Source organism: Varanus komodoensis, unplaced genomic scaffold, assembly GCF_004798865.1.
Source record: "Varanus komodoensis strain SLA01 unplaced genomic scaffold, ASM479886v1 scaffold12, whole genome shotgun sequence".
Taxonomy (NCBI): domain Eukaryota; kingdom Metazoa; phylum Chordata; class Lepidosauria; order Squamata; family Varanidae; genus Varanus; species Varanus komodoensis.
The window spans coordinates 25856622-25877128 of NW_025335349.1; the positions used below are offsets into that span (position 1 = coordinate 25856622).

Here is a 20507-nt window from a genome sequence, read left to right on the forward strand (position 1 = left end):
CCACGTGCATGCTCTCACTTTTGGCATATTGCTGCAAACTTTGCTTTTGGATCATTTGTAATCTTGTGCTGAAAGCTGAAACTTGCACGGAGTGGCAAATTCACGTGGCTCTCTTGCCACAGGATGGGGACCAGCATGGAGAGGTGTTGCTGCAGCCACTAGCACCAAGATGGTTGCATGAGAGCCCAACCACCACCCTTGCAGCAAAATGCCATGTTAATAACCGTGACAGTTGAGCGGATCCTCCAAATTCAGAGGCAGTGTACCTTTGAATACCAGAGGCTGGGAAAAACAGTGCCAGAGGGCTGTTGTTCTTGTGCTTGGTGTCCAAGAACTGCCTGGCAGCTGGACTAGATGGATCTTAAGCCTGATCCATTAAGGCAGGGGCTTGTTTGATATTGATCTGATGAAAGACACTTTGAGAGCCTGTTTGGCTGAAGTGCTGGGTAAAAAGGCTGCATGTAAATAAAGAAATGTTTTAGGGAAATAGTGGGAAAACAGATCAAACTGTGGCTTTGGAGGTCACAAACAAATGAAGAAGGTTACAAACAAGCAAAGAGTGAGTGTATGTGGAAGGGGGAACAAACCCCGCCTGATTATGAGCACAGCAGAGATGGTATGCTCACCAAAAGCTGAGTTCTCCCTGCCATGCTCTTGCAGTGCTCTCCTTTCTAACCTAGATGAATGCATCTGAACTGCCAGTTTGTGTGTGTTTCATTCGCTCTCCCTTACCATTAACGATTGTTCTCCGGGTGATCTCCCAGAGGACGAGGCCGTATGCCCAGATGTCAGTCCGCTTGAAGGATTCAAAGCAATCCATACGAATCTGTTCATCTAAAACCTCCGGGGCCATGTAGCGCTTGGTGCCCACCCGCGGGTTGTTCCCAATGTCCAAGTAGTCGCTGCTCTGGGAGTGCATGACCGCCAGGCCTGCGAGGAAACAAACATGCCGGTGCTGAGAAGGGTGCTTGTCCGGGAGGGTAACCACGATTTCAGTGCTTCCCTGACAAGAGTCTGTTTCAAACTCCTGCCAAGCCTGTTGTGACATGGAGCAGAGCCTCTCATGTCTCTGTGCCCCAGTTTCTCTGCAAAATGGGAACACGGACACCATCCTGCACCAGAGAAGTAAATATGGGGTGCGGGGGTGGGGGAGGCACATGTAAGCAACACTGAATTCTAGCACTCTGGCATGGCATTGATCGCCTTCAAGAAATGAGCCTGAAGCTGTGGTTATGGCTTGGTGTACAAGCTGAGCGGAGGAGACTGCTGGTGCCTCTGCATGGTGGACTGGATGCTTATCCTTTGTGGTCCATGGGTACCACAGCCTTGCTTAGCCATCAACAGCACTGATTAAGGACCTAGCCAGGGAGTTCCCAGGCGGCTCTTAGCACTAACAGTCAGAAGGCACTGTGGGACTATTTGCTCCTTAACAGATTTTCAGCATTAAGAGAAAGAACAGAAGAAGTGGCAGGGAAGAGTCCTGAGATGATATTTACCCCCCCACAACTTCTGTGAATGAGGTGTGTTTGTGGGGGGTGGGGAGCAGCACCACAAAAGCCTTGTGCAGAAGCACCCTAAGACTTACACTTTTGATGGTGGAATGGGGGCGGGAAGCGGTACCTGTTCTTCCCAGGAAACTCACTAGAGATAAAGCAGTGGTATGGGTGACTGAGAAAACATCCTTGTACTTCTCAGGAGGTGGGACTGGCTTATATTCTCAGGGTCGGATTGATTTCCACATCTGAGCACAGGCTCCCCCAGCTGGTGTGACTGGCTAGTGATCCTATGACTGGTAGCATATGGCAGACCCGGACTGCTCTTAGGAGTCTGTTCCAAAGTCTATAGTACTCTAAGTTTGTTATAGTACAGCAGGGGTGGGGGGGTGGGGCAGCACAGGGCAGCAGTTGCCCTCTGTTTTTCGGCGCCAGGCCAAGACCTTTTTATTTAAACATTATTTTAATTGTTAATTTATTTATTGTTTTTATATTTATGCAGGGATGTCTCCAGATTTTTAATGTGTTTGTATAGTTATTTATTTGTATTGGAAGCCGCCCCGAGGCTTTTGCGAATGGGGCAGCATATAAGTGTTCCAAATAAATAAATAAATACTCAGTCAATCAATCAATCAATCAATCAATCAAACTGAGGGCCAGAGACAGGGAAATTTCCCAGACTTCCTACATTGCTACAGCAGCGGAGGGCACCAGCAGCCCTGGCCTGCCCAAATGGCATGGCCAGCAGCCAACATTTCCTCACCCAGATCGGCAATGCAGCACTGCTTGTTGTTCTTGACCAGAATGTTCCTGCTTTTCAGGTCGCGGTGAGCGATGGCCGGCTTGCCCTGGGTCCCAAAGATCTCCACGTGCAGGTGAAGCAGCCCGCAGATAATGGAGCTGGCCAGGCGCAGGCAGGTCTCCACGTCCAGCACAGTGCACTGCAGGTAGTCGTACAGGGAGCCGTGCTCGTGGTAGTGCGTGATCAGCCACAGCTGTGTGCTGGAGTTCCTTGACGTCATGTCAGAGGCAATGAATCCTGTGGATGGAGAACCAAAGGAGAGCTCAGGAATGGGCTGCATGCTGCAGCTTGTAAGAGGGCTGTTCCAGAAAGAGATCCAAATGGCTGAGAACACCTGCTTGTGAACATACATCCTTGCCACTTGCTGGTTCCATAAAAAAAGATGGGACTGCCTTTATCTATTGGGGCACAGAACCTCTTTCAGCCTGGGGGTCAAATTCCACTTTGGAAAAGCTCTCAGGGCCACATTCCAGCGGTGCGCAGGCCAAAGGCAAACAGGGCAGGCCCAAAATGCAAGCCTCTCTTAACTGAGAACCCTTACTGCCAGTAATAAACCCCAGGAGGGCATTTCAAACTTTTAGAATGCGGGGAGCGGGCTGCACAAAAGGAGGAAAACCCAAACAATTGACCCTTTGAGGGGAAAGGGTGGGGCCCGAAGAAGGCAGTGTGGTCTTTAGGGTACACTGGAGGGCTGGATTCAGCCCCCTGGCTTGAGGTTCTTCTGCACCTCGTCTTTATCCAAGACAAATACCCAGCACCTGGATTGGAATTCCTTTTGCAAGGTCTTTGCCAGGGTCTTCCTTACACATACAAAGCATGTTCCCACCAAGCTATAACCTCTCCCTTCTAAGGTCAACCGCTTTCCTTGCCACTCCCCCATCTGCTGGGAAGGGTGCCTGCCAGTACGGTTCTTCCTGGCTCATTTTGCTTTTTTGCTTCATGTACTGCTGCAATGGTTCCGCCCTCACCTCCTGCCCCATTTGGTGAATCCTGAAGCTCCTGGGGCTTGTCAGAGAAATGTTCTGGGCCTGTGGCTTTAGGGTGTGGTAACCCCACTCCTGTTTTAGCATCCCCAGGGATGCAGAGACATGGTTTTCTGGTCCAGACAAATTGGAGGCTTGCCTGCCCAACACATTCAGAAGATCAGCTGCCCAGCCGGGGTTACTTCTGTGTCCAACCCTGTCACCTGAAGCACAGGTGGCTTTGGTGGTCAGGAGCACCTTTTCTCAGCATAGGTTGACATACCAGCAGTGACCTTATCTGGACAGGTATAGCCCAGCAACAGTTATCCATGTTATGGGAATCTCCAGAGCTCAGAAACTTTCAGGGAGTTAAAACTAGAGCTGCTTGGCTACTAGCTGGGGCCGGCCCATAGTGCTTTGTGACTCCAGTGCTTCAGCAGTGGCACGGGCCTTCAACCCACATCTGAGCCGAATTCAGAATGTTGGGGTTTTGTTCTAAATCCCTGACTGGCTTGGGACCAGAGTGCATATAGGATTGTCTCCTTCCATATGTACCTGCTCAAAGCCTCACGTCTTTTTTTGGAGGCCCTCCTCTGGGTGCCCCAGCTGGAGGATGCTAGGCAAGCAGCCACAAGAGAAAGAGCCTTCTCAGCTGTGCTATTGTGGGAGGGGAGGGGTTCCTCCCCAAATGTTCTTTGCTTTTAATCTTCCAGGTAACAGGCTCCAGGCAGGAGCAAAGCCCATTTGCATGAGGCACAAAGACCTGAAGAAGAAGGGCCTTCTCCCTTGTGGTGCTCTGTTTATGGGATGCCTTCCCAAAAGAAGCTTGCCCGGTGCCTGCATTGTTATCCTTTCAGCAACAGGCAAATACCTTGCTTTGCTCCCAAGGTGTTCTTTGATTTATTTTTCAGGTTTTTACCACACAGGGCTTAATGTTTTTCTATTCCTGTGCAATTTGTCATTTTGTACTGTACTTTATTCTTTTAAAAATTGGTAATTTGCTCAGAGTGCTTGTTATAACTACAAATATGCAAATATCCTCTTGCTTTCCTTCAGTTCACTTGCTCAGCTCTCTCAAGTTTTTGACTTTGGGATGCCAAAGACAGGCATGAAGTACTGACCAGAGAACTCATCCCAGGGTATATCCTGCTATTTGTGTACCTGCCCATTAAGAACTGTGACGAGGCCCTTCTGAAAGAGCCATCCATAAAGGAAGTAAGAGGGATGGTAAATAGAAGAAGGGCCTTCTCAGTGGCTGCCCCTCACCTTTGAAATGGGCCTCCTAGAGAGGTTTGCCAAGCGCCATCACTACTTTTGTTCTGGCACCAGGCAAAGACTGTCCTTTTCTGTAGGCATTTTGAGACCTGATTTTAATAAGTGATTGTTTTAAGATATCATGCTGTACTAGCATTTGGGATTTTAAAAAAAATTGTTACTGAGAATTGTAATGTCATAGCTTGTATTTTATTGTTGCACACTGTTTAGAGAGCCCTGGTGGGTTATTCAGCAGCCTATAAATGTAAAAATAAACAAATATCAGAACATTGGGACATGAGGATATACCCTCCTAATGTGAGCCAAGTGGGAGCAGCTACAGGGAGCCTGCAGCACTGCTCCCTGCCAGGAGGTACCCGCTTCCAAGTGACATTTCCCTGGGACTGCAGGCCCTGGTCTCATCCATTGGCCAGAGAACTAAAGGCCTCTGAAAGGCTGTGCTCCCTGCTTTAAGATATGCATTATGCTCCGGAGGATAGCAGCCTGCCCCCCGCCCCCCATCATTCATCAGCCAGAAAAGGGAGAGCTTGCTTTGCCCTTCCTTGCCAGAGAAAAGCATCTGCAAGGACTTTGAAATGAAGAACTGGGCCTGAATGTTGCTTTTTACCTCTTCCCTCCCAAGCCCTGTTCCTTCAGTGTTGTGTCTTTTAGACTGTAAGCCTGAAAGCAGGGACCATTTTGTTAGTAATATTTGGCCCTTTTGTGCTGACGAGGGTGGTAAAAATGCTGCAAATCAATCCATCTGTCCAATTCATCCCCTGGTATCGGAACACAGGACAATGATTGGCCTGTCTACAGCCACTTGGGATATCAAGGCACTGATTTATCTGCATTTCTGGCAGGACAGCTCACCTAAGATGTTGTCATGCCTCAGTAGCACTGTGTTGTAAATCTCGGTCTCGCGGAACCACGACTGCTCATCCCGGGACGAGAAGATCTTGACAGCCACATTCTCCCCATGCCAGGTCCCGCGCCATACCTCCCCGTAGCGTCCTTTGCCTGTTGAGGGGACAATGGTTACGTTGGATTTTGCCTACCTGTGCAAATGTTCTCTTCCCTGAGCTGCTCTGTGGCTCCCAAACATGCACTTGGGTAGATCAGCGCCCATGCTCCCTGGCTAGGCCACGGACGTGGACTACGAAGAGGAAGAATCTGAACCTGCTGGAGAGTTTGCAGGAACTGTCATAAGAACTTAAGAGAAGCCATGCTGCATCTGACCAATGGTCCATTCAGTCCAGCACTCTGTTCATCCATTGACAAGCCAGCTATCCACTGTTACACACAACAGTGTCCAAGGTAGGTATTGCAGGGCACCTGCCAAAGGCCCACACCCCAGCATGGCTCCACTGGAGAGACTTACTTCTCTTCTTCATCATGGCAACCTACTTGATCATCTGCCTCCCACTGATGGGTCTCTCTGGCCCAGCTCCTCCTCTTCCCCACAGCACCCTGCTTGTTCGGCTGCCTCCTGCTCTGGCCCAGACAGCAGGGTGGGGATGGGGAGGAGCAGGAGAAGCCCCAGCCTGCCTGCTTCCTGGCTCTCAGCCTGCCTGCCTGTCAAGCGAGCAAGCAGCAGGATGAGGAGAAAGAGAAGAGCAGCAGGTGAGAAGAGAAACTCACTGAGAGAGGGGGCCCTTTGAGAGTGTCTTGCTCAGGGGCTTTCCAAAATGCAGAGCTGGCTGGTGCTGATCCTGGAGTTCTTGCTAATAGCAAGAAATCCCTAGCAGGAGGCATATGGAATATGAAATTCTGAGTCTTCCTGAATATCGCCACTCCTGACATGCTTTATGGTAACATGCAAATCTGCCACTCTTGCTTGGGGCAAACAGTTCAGACAATCACACTTCGTATGAGTTTGCGTTTCCCACAAAATGAAGAGAAAAGAAAGGCCACTGCAAGGTGTAGTCACACCCTTTGCCTTAACTAGCAAGAGATTTGATAGCCTGATATGCTATCTGGGGAGCTAATTGCTGCATAATGGAGAATGCAGGCAGACAGATCATTTACTACATCTCATGCACAGGCACCCAGGCTTCTCTCTCCCAGGATGACTTCTGAAAACTGGCTCTGCAGTTATCTAATCTGATCAGTTTAAGCAGGATGAAAACTGTCTGTGGAGAGTACTGACTGGCTAGTAAGTGTGATGCCACCAAAGTTTGCAGATTATTTGAAACACAGTGGGGGAAACCGCTGAATGCATGAAGGAACATATAAGCTTTACTTTAAAAATAATAATAAAAAATTATGCTTATCTGAAGCATAAAGTGATCAACAAGATTAATACTGAATCAGTGTTTTGAACTGTAGGCATGCTCATATAAACTAAAAAACTGGACACACAATATATGAATTGCTGTGACTATAGTTAAGTATTTCTAAAGATCTCCATGGCTTCTAATAATACAATTTAGATTCAGCTGCATTCTTGCACACTTCCTTGTCGCTGTATGTACTTTTGGTTTATTCATAGAACTGAGATCCAAGCGCTACACATATCACTTTCCCTTTCTAGGTAGAGCTGTCCAATTGTGGAATATCACAATTACTTATATGCCCTCATATCCTTATATGCCCTCACACTCCTTAAGATCTGCGGGAGAGGCCCTGCTCCGAGAACCCTCCCTGAAGGAGGTAAAAAGGACATCTACTCGGAGGAGGGCCTTCTCTGCAGTAGCACCCAGATTATGGAATGCTCTCCCTGGAGAGGTACGCCTGGCACCGAGTTTATATTCTTTTCGGCACCAGGTTAAAACCTATTTAACTGTTATTTTAAAAACTAATTTAAATTTTAATGTTTAACCGTTGCTTTTATTTAACTTATTTAATTTGTACTTTTTGGTTAATTGTTATTTATTGCTGTTTCATTGTGGTTGTTTTATTTTTAAATAAATAAGAAGGGATTTTTTCCCCCTCTCTAGACAGGTATTCTTAAAAAACAGAAGCAAAGCTGGAATGTTGTGACATCATCCAAACAACCTGTAAACAACCACAAGCAGGAAATAAGTACACGATTATTTTCATTTCTAGATTGCCCTACAGATCTCTTATGATAAATGCCTTGTGTAGAAAAGCTCATATTCTGAGCTCCTATAACATCTTAACTGATGTAATCTTTCAATCTGTCACAACGTTCCTTTATATATAGCAGGGCTGGGCAATTGCTGGGCAAATGCCTTTTTGCCCCTTGGTCCCTCCTCATGTGATGCCCACCCCCTTCTTCAGGCTCTGAACAATTAAAACATATATTTTTTAAAACAATTTTAAAAATTAAAAACAATTAAAAATTAGCTTATTTGTTATGGGCATCATTATCTGCCCACCCCGCATTAGAGGGAAGAATAGTGGCTGCCTATGGGGCATGAATCTCCCACACACCCTTCTGTTTCTCAAATGCACCCTCCCACAGCTGTCCTCTCACTAACTACCCTGGTTTTCACACTGCTTCATCATCAGCCACCCCTCCTAACAGGCTTTTCATGATTCCTGCGTGAGAATGTGCATTACATTTGGCGCATGAATGCTGCTACTTTCTAACACATGAAAAGAAAGCTCTCAGAGAAGGACAGAAACAGGTGGCATGGGCAAGGGGGTGCATCTGTAGAGGCAAATCAGCAGCAGAGGGTTCTTCACCCTTCCCCAACTGCTCATTTCTCTCCTTTTCCTGGCCTTTCCTCCATACCTGAGCTTATTGTAGTCCCGAGGCAAACTGGGCAGAGTGGTGCCGGCAAGATGCTCGGATGGAGGTGGGAGAGGGGGAGGGCTGCAGAGGACAATCAGTATGGGGGAGTACAGGTTAAATGTCTCCTGTCTGTCTCCATCTGGCCTTCTGTGGCTCTCCAGACAGCCACGTGCCCAATTTGCTGCTGATTTGTGCAGGTTTTCTCCCACTGGGTCCTGTGTGCACGCGCGCGCTCTCGCGCACGCGCGCGCTCTCTCTCTCGCTCGTTTGTACTCTCTCTCTAGGATTTGGCTTTCCCCAGAACTGGAATGTAGCCCCCAAGAGCTTTGCCACCCTAGACATAGAGGGTGTCTTTAGCAAGGTATCTCAGAGTGTGAGCTGAGTGGTACAATAAGCAGGTATGAATCACAGATCAGGCAGGCTTATGTACCTGCTGATGATCTGGGCCACATCAGGAGGGGAATCAAAGGCGGGATCCTCCCATACACACCCATATTCCCTGCCTGTAGGAGCAGTTTGAGTGGGCCGGTCTCAGAGACATCTGTTGCACTGCTCTGCCAGGCATGCCCGCAGCTCTCTGCGTGCTCCTGCAGTTCCAGGTGGTGTTGCCTCTAATATGCCTTTCCCACATGCTAGGCAGCTCTCCAGTGGTGAAGCTCACACATGGGCTTGACTGTATTTTTGCTTACCAACACATTCAACCAGGGTGATCTGCCGAGCCACCGTTCTTTGGACAAGGAACGGCAATCCTGAGCCGCTTCCGGTGGTGCAGTCATCATTCAGCAAGTCCTAAACAGCACAATTAGGAACACAGGATGAAGGTCTGAGGAATGAGCCACATTTTGAGGCAAACCAAAATCTGATGTCAGTGCACCCTATTGCACTGGAACCCTTTTGGATGGAGCCTATTGAACTATCATCCCATCCCAGAAAACGCTGCCTTCACACGTTCAGGCCAAGCCAGTTATGAGGGGAAATGTAGCTGGATTCAGGGGTTCTTTCCCAGGAGGAGCCAGACAATGGCTTTGGAGGTGGTGGTGACGAGACGTGCCGGAGGACAAGCCAAGTCATGGACAGCAACAGTGCCAACTCCAGGCTTCTGCAGATCTTCAGCAAGCCTCTCTGCTCAGTGACTGGGTTCAGACAAGGCTTGAATACAGACTGTTACGGAACCATGGGTTATTGTGCTATCTGAACTCAGCTGTGCTTCATTAGCCACACAAACCATGGTTTGTCAGTCACAAACAATCCATGAAGAGAGCCCATCTTTTGTTTTTGTTTTGTGAGCTGCAGCCTAGTTGTGGTATGAAAACCATGGTTTGTTACAGTGGCTTCAGACAATACGGCAACATGTTTCAACCACAACCCACCATTCAGTGACAACCCACGCGCAAGCTGTGCTCAGTCCTTGAGTACGGGATATTTTGTGCTCTACCTCTTCCCCATCACTAGCACCAGCTGCTTTTGCTCCTCCTCCTCTTTCTCATCCTTGCTACCACTTGCTGGCACGACAGGCAGAGAGCCAGTGAGCAAGAAGGCCATGGCATCTACCACCCTTTCCTTGCCACCACCATGGTCTGGCCCAGAGCAAGAAGCACGTGAACAAGCAGGTTGCAAGGGGGAAGAGGAGACAAACATTCTGGGAAGCACTGAAATAGGGCAGAGCAAGGCAAAGGCAACCAACCCCAAAGCAGATGTGTCTGAGAGACAACAGAGAGCAAAATCCTTGACCAGCCCACCAGTAGCCGTTTCTTGCTTCCTTTTGTAGGGGCTGCTGGAAACTTGCAGCCAAAGCAAGCAGAGAAGCTCAAGAGGCTTCTTGTATTCAAAGTGGTGGGGCTCTGAGGTGCTATTTCTTGACCACTACTTACCTCTAAGGTACTGTCGCCAATCAAGGATGTCTTCAATATGATATCCATGTCCCCCAGTTCACAGGACCCAAACTGCATTTGTCTCTGCTGCTTCCGGACCACTTTCCGAACCAGGAGGATGACCAGCACAGCAAGGAGCAACAGGGCAAACAGAGGAACCAGGATAATCAGGAGAAGATCTCTGAGGGACAGACTCTCCTCTTTGGTCTCCTCTTCACCTGAATGGAAGAAAATGAAATCCATTTGCTTATCCTTACCTTTATGATGGTGATGAATCCTATAGGCCTGGGGTGGGCAGAAAACCATGTTTTGCACTTCAGTTCCCAGCATTCCTGACCACTGGCCATGCTGATGGAGGCTTTTGGGACTTGAATCCAAAACATCTTGAGATCAACCTTCTTCCTACCCTTGCTATAAGTCAACCATTTGTTGAATCCTGTTGGCAGAACAAGACTTCTGTGTCCTCTTCTCCTCCCTGCAACCTCCCTCCAAATGTGGGGGACCATCTGGAGATTTAGAGGGCATGTAAAGGGCTACAGTGGGGAGGAGAGCATATTGATATCTTGTCCCACCAGTTGCAACCTTGCTGTTGATCCACTGAAGTGTATCCAGTGCTATGCCATTCATGCCAAAGCATTGGCTATGTACAAAAGGAGACAACTTCCTCAGCCCAAAGGAACACTCATAATCATCAGGACTGGAACATGTGCATTGCATATGGCTGACAATTTTGTTTTTATATCATGTTCCTATCTTGTCCTGAGAAGGAGAAGGAGAAGTTCATTTTAAAAAAGAAGCTTTAGTACAAATTTCAGAGATGTGCAGTCCCCTCTATCCCTAAGTTTCAGAGAGTCTTATAACACCCTTAACTCTCCTTTACCTCTTAAAAAGAGCAAATTGGTGAGAGGTGGCATTGTCAAGGACCAAAGGAATTTAGCGGACAAGAAAAGCTGAGAATTCAAACAGTGCTCACAGCGGGCTTTTCCTCAGTGTTGTGCGCCTGCCTTCCTCACTGCTGAAGCCAACATATCTTTACTTGGCCTTAAGAAAATATTGGAGAGACCCTTCATGCTGCCTCAGAGCTGAGCTGAAATGCAGATCCAGGGAACCTGTGCCCATGCCGGAGTAGGTCTCCCATCTTCTTCCCAAGATGGGGCCAGAAAGGGGGGGATGTGGTGCTTTGAGATGCACCACCACAACCACCACCAAGAACACAGGTGGGGTGCTGTCTCCCTTCCTGGGGGAAAAATTGGACCAGAGAGGCTCCGGTACACAAATTAAAACCAAGACTAAGGTACTTGCATGATCAAAGCTGTCTTATGGCTGTGGTGCATAATGTGTGATCCTCCAGATGTTTATTTGTGTTGGATCTGACCTTTCTATGGAAGTGCCTGATCCTTCCTAATCTCAAAAGTTAAGCAGGATCAGTCCTGGTTAGTATTTAAATGGGAGACTGGAGTCCTGCACTGAGTCCAATGTCCATCTAGGCCCCTGATTCTGTGATATGATTCCACCAAGAAAATGGCACTCTGGTTGGTCCTACAAAAGATTTGCTTCCTGTGTACAGGTAACAAGAACTGGCCATGTGACTTCTTTTGCAGTAGGATGGAGTTTGCAGAGCTATGTAGGGGATGCATTTTCATTTGTCACTGTAGAGGTATCTGAACTACTACTGAACTTTTAATGTTTTTATTGCTAGTCAGATGGTTGAAATCCCTTCTCTTCCCTAATCGTGCTCAAGTATAGAATTACCATGGCTATGTAGCCAAAAGCAAAAGAATGTATCAGCTTGCTTGAGTGCCCAACAGTTGCAAACGTAGAAAAATAGCTTAGAGGGAACAAAGGACCCAAGAGGAGGAAAGGAATTCCCTGAACAACCCAGTAAGGACTGAGTATGCCCTTTGGCCATAGAATGCCAAGCATCTGTTGGGAGGGGGAAAAGAAGAAATGGAACAGAGTTCCTGCAAGCTGCCTGGGACACCGGAGGAGAGAACTTCACGCAGCAACACTGACTCCAACTCCTACATGTTCTGTTCTAGTCAGTTCCATGTACTCAAACCGTACTTGTTAGTGCTATCGGCCTTGCACACCTTGGTTCAGTCATCATTCACCTGGAGGCTGCAGCCAAGAAATACAAAGGAGACTATGTCTTGGAAGGGCAGCAATAAAGCAACCAGAAAAAACAAATAATCAGGGGTAAGGACGTGTCACTGGAGACCAAGGTCAAGATCATCCACACTATTGTATTCCTGATCACTTAAGTTTGGGTGTAAAAGCTGGACAGTGAAGAAAGCTAACAGGAAGAAAATTGATGTGTTCAGCGGTGCAGGAGGAAAACTTGGTGAATATCCTGTACTAACAGAAAGACAAGCAAGATCAGCTACTATCTCAAGATGACACAAATTCCCTTAAAGTTCTCCTTCTCCTGAAAGGTGATTTTAACTCTCTCTAAATCCTTCTCTAATGAATTGCCCTGAAGGACGTCGCTGTGATCTCTGACTTGCTCAGGTTTTAGGGATATCACATTTTCCTAAGCATCCAGAATTCAGTGCCAGAAGAGTCTTCATTAATGTGCCTGGTTTACATGCATGTCATATACACATCTATGTAAATTAACGCATGCTTCTTCATATATACCTTTCAACAGGATGGTGAGATTCAAATTGCACATGCTGAATTGGCAGCATTTCATGCCATAGTTATCGGTAGTGGACCCCCTGCAGAGCTCATTCTCTTTGATCAGGCATCCTTTTCTGCTGAAGAGTTCTCCATCCTGCCTATGTTTGCTTACAAAGCACACATTCCCCGAACAAGTGTTGTTTTCACATTGCCCTTTGCAATCACAGATCAGGTCACCTGTGGGGATTCAAAGGGAAACAGCATGTTTCATGGAGGTTTAACCCTTGTTCCCCAAGTTTCTTAACCTAATGTAACCAATGCTTCAGCGGTGCAATACTCAATATTTGGGATTATTTTTTTAGAGGGAGGAACAATTGAATTGGCATATATTTATTCTGTATATTTATATCCTGCCTTTTTTCCTCTTTCAAGGAACATGAGGTAGCTTTTATGTTGCATTTGCCTTTCCTCCTTATCCTTACAACAACAACGCTGTGAGGTAGAACAGGCTGAGAATCAGTGCCTTGCCCAGGGTCAGCCAGTCAGCTTCATGGCTGAGTGGGGACTGGCACTCGGATCACTTGAGTCCAACACCCTGGGCACTGTGCCACTCCAGCTCTCATGCACAGTGGGCTCAAGCATGTGACGCAGCTCCCTTGAGAGCCAGTCTGGTGTAGTGGTTAAAAGCGGAGGCCTTGGACTCAGGCGATCTGGGTTCTAGTCCCCGCTCAGCCATGAAGCCAACTGGGTATCTTGGGCCAGCCACAGACTTTCAGCCCAGCCTACCTCACAGGGTTGGTGTTGTGAGAATAAGATTGAGAGGAAGAGGAGGAGAGATATGTAAACTGCCTTAAGTTCCTTGAAAGGAAAGGGGTGGGAAGTAAATATAATAAATACATGAAAAATAAAAACTTGATGAAGCAAAGCAAGTTTTCAGTGCCCCCTGGGTGGGAGACTGTATGGACAACTGACTATGCTGCCTTGAGCTCCACAAAACAAAGGCAGGTTGCAATACAAGCATGAGAGCAAAAGGCCATTGCGATGGAGCTGGACATTAGCATTGCTCTCTGTGTCTGAGGAATAACGCTTTGCTAATACAACCCCCAATGATGCAATGCCGTGCAGCAGGGCTTGCGGAGCATGTTCAGCCCATGGGCCAAGCTCTTGGTTGGGGGCAGGGGAGGTTGCTCTCTTCCATCTGTAGAGTGTGGTGGGTGGGAACAAAATGTGACTTAATCCCCATTTTAACCCTATCACACATAGGCATGCCTGAATCACCCTACAGCACTTTCGAATGGCATCCCAGGCAAGTCTCCTCAGAAGTAAGCACAAGCAGCTTGTCTGTTCACAAGTATGCAGGACAAGAATCTGCATGCCTATGTGGGAAGCCTGCAGGCCTGAACCACTCAGCAGCTTCCTCTGCAGGCCTGGTCCAGCCTCCCCTGCAGGAGAAAGCGGTCATCTCCAAGGCTCTACGGCTTGGGGAAGATGCTGGTGGGACATCCCTTTGGGCCACAGGAGGCCTGCAGCTTCCATTCCATCCCTGCTATCGAGACTCATATCCCACTTCTGCCCACCATCTGCTCCCACTGTTTCTTACCAGCTTTGATGATTCTGGGGAGACTCAGAATTGCCCAGATAAGGCCCACGATTGCTCCTTGCCACATTTTCTGCACAGAATGACAAGCCAGAATGTATGCGTTAATAATACGGATCCTAAGAAGCACTATTCAGATTCATGCTGTAATGGTATTTATAATACTGAACATGTGTGGTGTCCTTGTGCAAACAGAAAAAGGAAGAAAAGAATAAAGAACATTCACAGCAAGGTTCAGACAGAGACCTCTTCGGAGGGGAAAAAAAGGACATTTGCCAAGGTTCCATTGAAAGGATAATCTGTGGGTCTCTTCCCAAATGGAGTCTCTGCCAGTGACTGAGGGCCTTTAGCATGGTACCTCTTGGCCTTCCCAAGAGCATTCTTGGAGTCAGTTTCCCAAAGCTCTACTATCATTCTTTTCCCACACAAACCTTTTTGTGTGAGAGTGATGGTTTTGCTGTATGTCCTCTTTGGAGTCTCTGAACGCAGCAACAGTTCTAGTCTGAGAGGAAGCATGCCACAACCCTGCAGACAACCTCAGGATTCAACCCCGAAGCTGTAGCACAGCAGCTTGGAAGAAGGACTTCCAAGACTGGGTTCAGATAACGCAATAACTCACACCTGGGTTGAGTATGGGTGGCGTGCAGGTTGTCGCTGAAATATGGGCTATCGTATTTTCTGAATCCACCAATGCTAAGAGACCATGTGGTTCGTGAACCACAAACATCCCACAGTTCACAACCCAAAACACTTAGTACACATGCGACTCCCACAAACATACGGCGCTGCTGGCCCAAGACATTGTGCAGTCTCAGGCCGTCCAGCCAAAGCCTTCTGCCTGCACAGCAGGTGAGGGCAGCGCTCTAAATCTGTTCAGGGCAGGCGACACACTGGAGTCGGCTTTCCAAGGAAGATGTTGCCTTAACGACAGCACAGCTTAGTGAGAGAGCTTGCATACCAGGGCTGGGCAGCTTCTCTTGGGCTGAGAGCTACACTGGATATTGGGTGGGATGGCTCAGGACAGCTCACCTGTGTATGCACACGTAGAACACACACACTTCTCCACATATCCTGCACATGCACACACATCACACCATCACACAGTTATACACACGTATAGACATACTCATGCTTAAACCTGCCCGCCTCTAATTGGTGAGCACAGGGGTTGGGGGAAGGCCTGAAACTTGGCTGCATTAAATAGCATTGCTGGGATGGAGGCAAAGTTAAAGCCTCCCACCCAATCGCAGCAGTGCTGCTGAAGACTGCTGTGGTGGGAAGGGATTTAGCCTCAGTCCGCTGCATGATTTTCCAGGGGAAAGGGGCGTGCTAGGAACCCTTCCTGGGCACCTCTTCCCCCTGTGACATCGGTCTGGCAGGAGCAGGATCCTCCAGCGAGAGATGGCACAGGGGCTGTCTCTTCACTCACCCCTTTCCCTGAGTGTATAATACATGCCACCTGGAGGCTCTACCCCAAGAAGGGGGGGATGTGTGGCTGACTCAATGCTTTGCATGCTGGTCCCCAGCTTTCCTGAGCATTGGCTATGCTAGCCGAGGCTGATCAGGTCCAAAACCTCTGGAGGGGCCCAGACTAGGAGAAGCCACATGCCCCCTCTGGGGAGGGCCCCTCAATGACTTAGCAGACTTGCCCACAGCACTCCAGGCGAAGCGTGCAGAGCCTGCTTGCAAATTCAGCTTCGGTTTTGAACCTCCAGCTCTGCAGGGTTTACCTCCTCACCCCCACTGGAGAGATGATTTTCCAGGTTGAGTTGTTGGCAGGACCTTGGAAGGTACAGAGTTTGCCCTGTGCTCTTGTGGGGATGGATCCACTTTTGCACAGCTTTTCCTGGATTTGCTCCAAACTGTCCCATCTCTGTCCACAAGCTGAGGCCAGCTGTTGATTTCAGAGACTCAGGGTTTCTTGTAGTGGGCTTATCAATGCTATAAAAATACTCTTTGCAGGAATCTAAAAATGTTCCAGCTGCTCCATTGAGGAGACAAGAGTGGGAGGTTTGGAGGGGGTGCAGAAGTTGCTTGTTTGTCTGTTTCCTTGTGAAACAGAAACTCCTGCCAAGTTAAACCCAGTGGAGTCTTGACCTCACCCATTCCCCTTCCAATTCCTGCAAACTTCCCTTTTGTAAATGCAGCATGTGGGACCTGAGAGCCCAGGACCATTTTGTTCTTCATTGCCCACAGATTCCTAGCACAAACAAGCCATGTGTCCGCTTCCTGCTATTCAAGAATTCCAGCGTGCAGCCAGGGCGTTGCAGACTGGACAGGAATCAAGATTGTTTAGATTCTGCCCTTGATGGGGGAAAATGGAGACATGTAAACAGAGAGATCCATAAGTCTTTTGAGATCTAGCAGAGAAACACACACACAGCCTGGCTCCAGCCACAAGGTCGCCCAGCTGGGGCAGAAATGGTGCCCCACCACCATAACGATTCCAGCTTGTTTTATTGTAGCTCAGGGAAGGGAAACACACACGAGACTCCACCATCTTCCTGTAAGTGGTGGGATCAGAAAGAAAATAGTGACATTAAGATCCAGCACAGAGAGAACAGCAGCCAGTACAAATCAGCATCAGGAGCAGCTGCTCCCCTTCTTTTCTCCAGTGTGAATCCACCCTTCTTTCCCTGCTATGCCTTAACCACAGGCAACATCAAGCCATGGTTAATGTGAAGCAGGGTTCCCTTCTCCAGAACTGGGAAGAAGTCACATTTCTTCTCCTGGAGAACACACCAAGGAAGATGACAATGACAACGTTTATATCCTGCCTCTTTTCCCCTTGCAAGGAATCTTAGATAGCTTACATGCTTCTCCTCCTCTCCATTTCACCCTCACAACAACCCTGTGAGGTAGGTTATGCTGAGAGTAAATGACTTGCCGAAAGTCACTCAATGAACTTCATAGTCAAGTGGGGACTAGATCCCAGGTTTGTCCCAGTCTGACACTCTAACCACTACACTACATTACACAGTCTCATGTTATAGCTTCTTTTTATATTACTACATTATATACCCTTCATATACGAAACTTTTTGCAATGTATGGTACAGAAGTGCCATCTGATCATCTGCAAAACTATGTCACACAGGTTTGTTAACTGCTGCAATTACAGGAGCAATCATGATCTGCAGCGTGCATGGTATGTGAGCTAATCTATCTGTGGGACACACGGCTGAACTGGGCCACTGGTACGGAAACGTGTGATGCGGTGACCCTTTCTGTGTGTGCCCTTGCACGCTCACACTGCTGTGCAGGCATCAGCTCATTAGCTTATACTGTTAATTTATATTATTTTAACGAAGTTTATTTATGTCTGTGAGCCACCCCGAGGCTTCGGCGAATGGGGCGGCATTGAAGTTTACTAAATAAATAAAATAAATAGATAAAGAGAATATTCCTATGACAAGCGTGTAGTTGCCTTTGAACCTTCTGCTCCCCGCAAATACCAAGGATCTCCCAGTGCCCCTCCAGCCTTTGCCACTGTTCTGGGCAACTGTGAACAGCTGCACAAGCGGAAAGGAAACAAGCCTACCTGAAAGAGGGCATCACAGCAATGCTCGGCTGGCATGCGGGAACGCGGCTACGCTGCTTCAGTGGTGCGCATTTAAAGCAGTGCCAAACAAGTTGAAGCAGAGAGGCTGATGAGTTTGAAGCAAAGGAAACGGGACTATAAAATCCCTTTCCATCTGCAAGGCCCGGGTGATGCAGCGACTGCACTGGCCACACACAACACATGAAAGCTGTGACAAATGCAGACTAAGGTAATAGTTACAATACCAACAGACTGGGGCAACTTCAGAACTACAGAAGCGTAAGAAATTTTGGTAACCAGAAATCTGCGTTTAAAAGTGGACTGAGGAAATCCAAGATTGAAGCAGAAATACCAGTAGGATAATAGTTTGGGTGCGTGCTGGGTGCTATGCTGATGACTGGCCCCGATTTGAAGTGGCTTTCCAAGCCCAGGGTAAGAAGGAAGCCTGGTTAGCACTGGCAATGGCCAGCATTAGTGCGAATGAACACTGCCCCAGGGCTAAGGCCAACAAAGAAGAGGGAGCAAAAGAAAGAAAGTGGCATCGAAGAGGGAACTGCATTCCCAAGGGAACCTGCCTTACTTTCGCTTCAGACCCTCGCGGTACAGCCACTCTGTGAACGAGTCTGCCTCGTATTTGTGCAACTATATCAAGTCAGTTCACATCTCTGACTGAGGGGAGGTCCACGTGGCTCCTGCCCTTGCTCAGCCATCCTTATAGCAGCCTTCTCCAACCCGGCACTCTCCAAACGTTTTGCACTAGAGCTCCCTCCTTTCCTGACCAGAGGCTGGCTATGCTGACTGGAACCATTAGGAGCCCTCGTCCAGCATGCCACCAGATAGGGGAAGGCAGCCTTACAACAACTCCGTACAGGGGCTTGTGCACTATTATCCCTACTGTAATGGAGAAACTGTCTGCAGTCTTGTTACATATTTTCTTGGCTGAGGAGAGAAGGGCCAACGGATATTCAGAACTTTCAGGCATAGAGGCAAGTTTCTGGCTACAGATAAGTACAAGGTATGAACCATGCGAAGTCCCTTTCTCTGCTCTTGGGAGCTACCCCAACAAAGGCTGGTGTTGTGGTTACAATGAAAGTGGGATCTTGCTTAACACTGTCTGCGCCTCCCGATTCTCCCCTACAAATGCCCTCCCAGGTTTTATCCCCCCGACACACAAACCACACACCTATTTTTCCCAGCACTTATATATTTCAATGCTTCTATTCTGCTTTTTTTCATAGAGCTTTCCAAGCAGACTTATTATCAAGGCAAAAGGGACTTGTATTCCCCTGTAACTTGTCCCTATGCCTCCATATGCAATATTTAGAGAATGATGATAGTCCTGGGACAGTAAAACTGAGCAAAACAGGACTGCCCATTGCTATAGGCAAGTTCAGCCAACCAGCTGGGAGTACATGACTGTCCAGCAGGGTTGGAGCATCTTTTTGAACCAAGGGCCATATTCTCTCAGGGGGAATCTGTGGATGTTGGCAGTGAGCAGAAAGAATGAGGCAAAAGCCCACGGTGGACAGGGCCACCTCCTCTACCTCTGTTCCTCTTCCTCATCTTTTATTTCCTGCTTTTGTATGTTTTCATCTGCTTGTTCACCAATTAATCTTGCTTCCATTGCACTCTTATATCTTACTGTGCTTCACTACTTTAAGCCAGTGGTGGTCAGAAAATAGATTGGAATTTACTGGTAGATCTCTAGGTCATTTAGTAGAGCTCCAAGGAGTTCTGAATCTGAATACTTTAATGACAGCAGATAACATTTCAAGGGAAAAAACAAACAAGCCAACCTTTTGCATAGCTGGTCTTGTGCTAATTACTTCTCTATGAGCCTCAGTGTTCCTTGTCTGCAAAATAGGTGCATTCTTATTTAATTACTAAACTGTCCAATAGCTGAAGTAATTGAGTTGCTTTTGACTGGGCCTGTGTTCAGCAATGTTGTCCAGTTTGAGAGTGTTGTCTTAGAACAGCCTTTCTGAACCTGGTAACCTCCCAGTGTGTAGACTCCATCAGACATGCTGGGAATTGTAGTCTAACACATCTGGAAGGCCCCAGGTTGGGAATGACTCTGTGCCAGTTCAAGTATGCCAGTGCATGGTTTATAGCAATGGCACATGGCTAGCCATCCGCTTAGCCACCATTTTGTGTGTGGCTCCAGTTAGTAGATCTCAGTGCTGCAGTCAAAATAAATAAATACATCTAGAAAGCCTGAGATCTGCTCACCACCACTAAAAGCTTTCTTGAGGTTATGTTATGGTGAACGATGTTGCCTGGTGTAATGAAACTGAAGTGGACAGCATTAGACCCCCACTGTCCACCTGTTCCAGCTATACTTTGCCTCTACACAGTGCTTTAGAGTGAGAATCAAAATAAAGGGCTTTGGAGTAACTTCCCTTGTCCTCTGTATTTCCTGCCACTTGGCTCTTCCTTTCTGTCCTCTTTGGACAGTCCAACAGCTACAATACTTCAGTTCTCCCTTTGCTCCAGCTGCTTGCCAGACTGTTCTCTGCCCCCAGTGTGAAACTCTGTGACCAGGTTTCACAACTGGCCCAAGCTCTAGTTCTCATAGACACTGTCTGCATGGAGTCTCCAGAGGACAACGGCTTCTGTCAACAGCTTTCCAGGGCCTCTTTGCACGAGCCCCAGGAATGGTAAAATCAGCT

General features: G+C 47.9%; 1 protein-coding gene across 2 annotated transcripts in view; it reads right to left on the reverse strand.

The window, feature by feature from the left end:
- Positions 1-20507, reverse strand: part of ACVRL1 (activin A receptor like type 1) — a 57423-nt gene that overhangs the window by 19419 nt on the left and 17497 nt on the right. The window contains exons 4-10 of one of the 2 annotated variants that reach the window (XM_044422002.1): positions 14302-14371; positions 12720-12938; positions 10083-10300; positions 8901-9000; positions 5385-5531; positions 2257-2532; positions 733-930 (exon numbers count right to left, since the gene is read on the reverse strand). In XM_044422002.1, coding sequence (XP_044277937.1) covers positions 733-930; positions 2257-2532; positions 5385-5531; positions 8901-9000; positions 10083-10300; positions 12720-12938; positions 14302-14368 — 1225 coding nt within the window. In that variant the 5' untranslated portion in view covers positions 14369-14371. The remainder of the gene's footprint in view (positions 1-732; positions 931-2256; positions 2533-5384; positions 5532-8900; positions 9001-10082; positions 10301-12719; positions 12939-14301; positions 14372-20507) is intronic. The other variant, XM_044422003.1, reaches the window with a different exon arrangement.